At 41.9% G+C, this 2,344-nt stretch overlaps 1 protein-coding gene across 1 annotated transcript; it reads left to right on the top strand.

Annotated features, from left to right (window-relative positions):
• Window positions 1-337: 337 nt before the first annotated feature.
• G0S2 (G0/G1 switch 2) lies at window positions 338-1,975 on the top strand. Its single transcript, XM_042463690.1, has one exon. The coding sequence runs from the start codon at window positions 1,317-1,319 to the stop codon at window positions 1,638-1,640; it is 324 nt and encodes a 107-aa protein (XP_042319624.1). The 5' UTR covers window positions 338-1,316; the 3' UTR covers window positions 1,641-1,975.
• Window positions 1,976-2,344: the final 369 nt, after the last annotated feature.

The raw sequence follows: 2,344 nt of genomic DNA, 5'->3' as shown, positions 1-2,344 counted from the left end.
ATGCTGTGTGCCTTGGTTTTAATGAATCTGCTTGTAACTTTTGTCTTAATATTAGTAATAGTATAATGAAAAGTCCACCAGTGATACATTTATTGGCCAACTGGAAATGCACAATGTACTTGTTGAAAGCTTTCAAAGCTCCATGGCCTTCTTCCATCAGGCAAGATGTTACAAACCAAATCCGAGAAGAAGAAGAAGAAAAACAATTGGAGATGGTTAATAGTATAATGGTTTGAGTGTTGGGACTTTGGCTCTGGAAGCCAGGGTTGAAATCCCGGCTCAGCCATGGAAACCCACTGGGTGACCTTGAGCAAGCCGCACACTCTCTCAGCCTCAGAGGACGGCAATGGCAAAACTCCTCTGAAGAAACTTGCCAAGAAAATCCCATGATAGGATCTCCACCATAGGATTGCAGAAACGACTTGAAGGCACACAACAGCAACTTTTATTTTTCACTTTTGCAACCAGCTTTTTAGTTCTAGCTTTTGAAACTATTGCAAACTGCCTTGAATCCCATTTTGGGAGAAAGGTGGGATACAAATCCCCTAAATAAATAAATTGGGGTTTGTTCCAAGGGGAATTGCCATTGCCAACCTCTGAAGCTGAGAGAGTATGATTCGCCCAAGGTCACCCAGTCACTTTTCATGGCTGAGCAGGGAATTGAACCCTGATCTCCAGAGTCAATAGTCCAGTGCTCCAGCCACTGTGCCACACTGGCTCTTATTAAACATATAGAATTGGATTTGGGTTGTGGGTTGGTTTTTTTAAGATTGTGGTGTTCTTGAATTTTAGATGTGGCTGTCTGGAGAAGGCACCCAGAAGCCTTTGCTAGTCAAGGATGCATTTGTTTAATAATAAGACACAGATTATTTTTAATGGTTTTGCAAGTGAGGCTTGAGACAAATTTACTTTACAAGCCTATGCAAAAGTTCTGCTTTAAAAAAAAAAATAGCTTGAATGTGTTGTATTGGTCTATTTTGTCTATCTTTTGTATTTTGCTTGTCTTTGCCCTTTCATGTATGTTGGGCCATGCAGGAGGTGAGGGTTATACCTGAATGACATTATAAGTGCACACATGGGAGACAGACAATGTGGCACATATAGTTTAGTAGTACCACCATGTAGTGATAACACTGTGTAGCCCCTGGAATACTGAGCCTTTTGTGCTTCTTGGTATGTTTCTTCAAAGTGAGATTAGCTGAGGCTGCAAAGTGCTTTTTGTGGTCTGAACTTGTTACTTATGTGCTTGTTCTCTCTTCTTTTGTTCTGTAGATCATTGCCATCCTGAGGTGCCTGCCTATCTCTCTGGCTGAGCCATGGAAACGATGCAAGAGCTGATCCCCTTTGCCAAAGAGATGATGAGCCAGAAACCCAACGGGAAAATGGTCAAGCTGTACATGTTGGGGAGCGTCCTGGCATTCTTTGGGGTAGTTATTGGCCTGGTGGAGACAGTTTGCAGCCCTTTCACTTCTGAAGGGAGGCCAGAGGAGGAGGAGGAAGAGGAGGAGGAAGAAAAGAAACTTGCTCTCCCCCTGACTAAAGAGGAGGCTGTGCCTCAGAAACCAGAAGAGGTGATGTTGGAAAAGAACAAACAGGCATCAGCACTGAGGAATTTGGTGAATAGGCAGCATGCATCATAAGAAAACTTTGGGCCATGGGTAAAAATGAACATGTTGGCCTGTGGTGTACAGATGTGCTGCCCTGAAGCAGCAAGTATCCCAACATCTGGAGAACTGTTTCTGTGCAACTTTGCAACTGTACAAAGGGACTCTCTGTAAATGAGAATGTTTTTATTTTGCTGCTGTGCAGCGGTTTTACTATGCAGCCATTTAAATCTTACATACCTCTTCTGTTGGTATGACTGTCCAAACCTGGTAGCATCTTGTACCTACTTATGTGAGGGGTTATTTTTTATTATGTCTATGCATACATTTTACAAATATTTTGCATTTTAAATAAAACATTTTATACCTGACACTTGTGGGTTCCAGTCTGGCTGTCTTGCCTGGGAAAGGGGAGCTTTTTCAGATGTACTTTTCATGGTTTCTTCATGGTTTCAGTGACAAATACACTTGTTAGAGTTGACATATTGGTTTGCACTCTTGAGCACTCATAGTAACAAATGTTTCCACTGAAACAGCAGGATTTATGCTGAGGAAAAACCTGTGAAAAGCTGTGGTTGTGTTTGAGTATAACTGTCAGGACTCTGAATAAATACTTGCAAGAGGAATATGGGTTTATAGTGCATCTGAGGCAGTAGACATAAGTCTATGAAAGTTCATGCTGCCAACTTCTTTCAGCTAATCTCAAAAGTGCTACAAGATCTCTCTGATCCTGCAGACTA

Source organism: Sceloporus undulatus, chromosome 4 (assembly GCF_019175285.1).
Source record: "Sceloporus undulatus isolate JIND9_A2432 ecotype Alabama chromosome 4, SceUnd_v1.1, whole genome shotgun sequence".
In the NCBI taxonomy this organism is placed as follows: domain Eukaryota; kingdom Metazoa; phylum Chordata; class Lepidosauria; order Squamata; family Phrynosomatidae; genus Sceloporus; species Sceloporus undulatus.
Note: the sequence above shows the minus strand (reverse complement) of the source record. Positions and strands in the feature narration are given on the sequence as shown.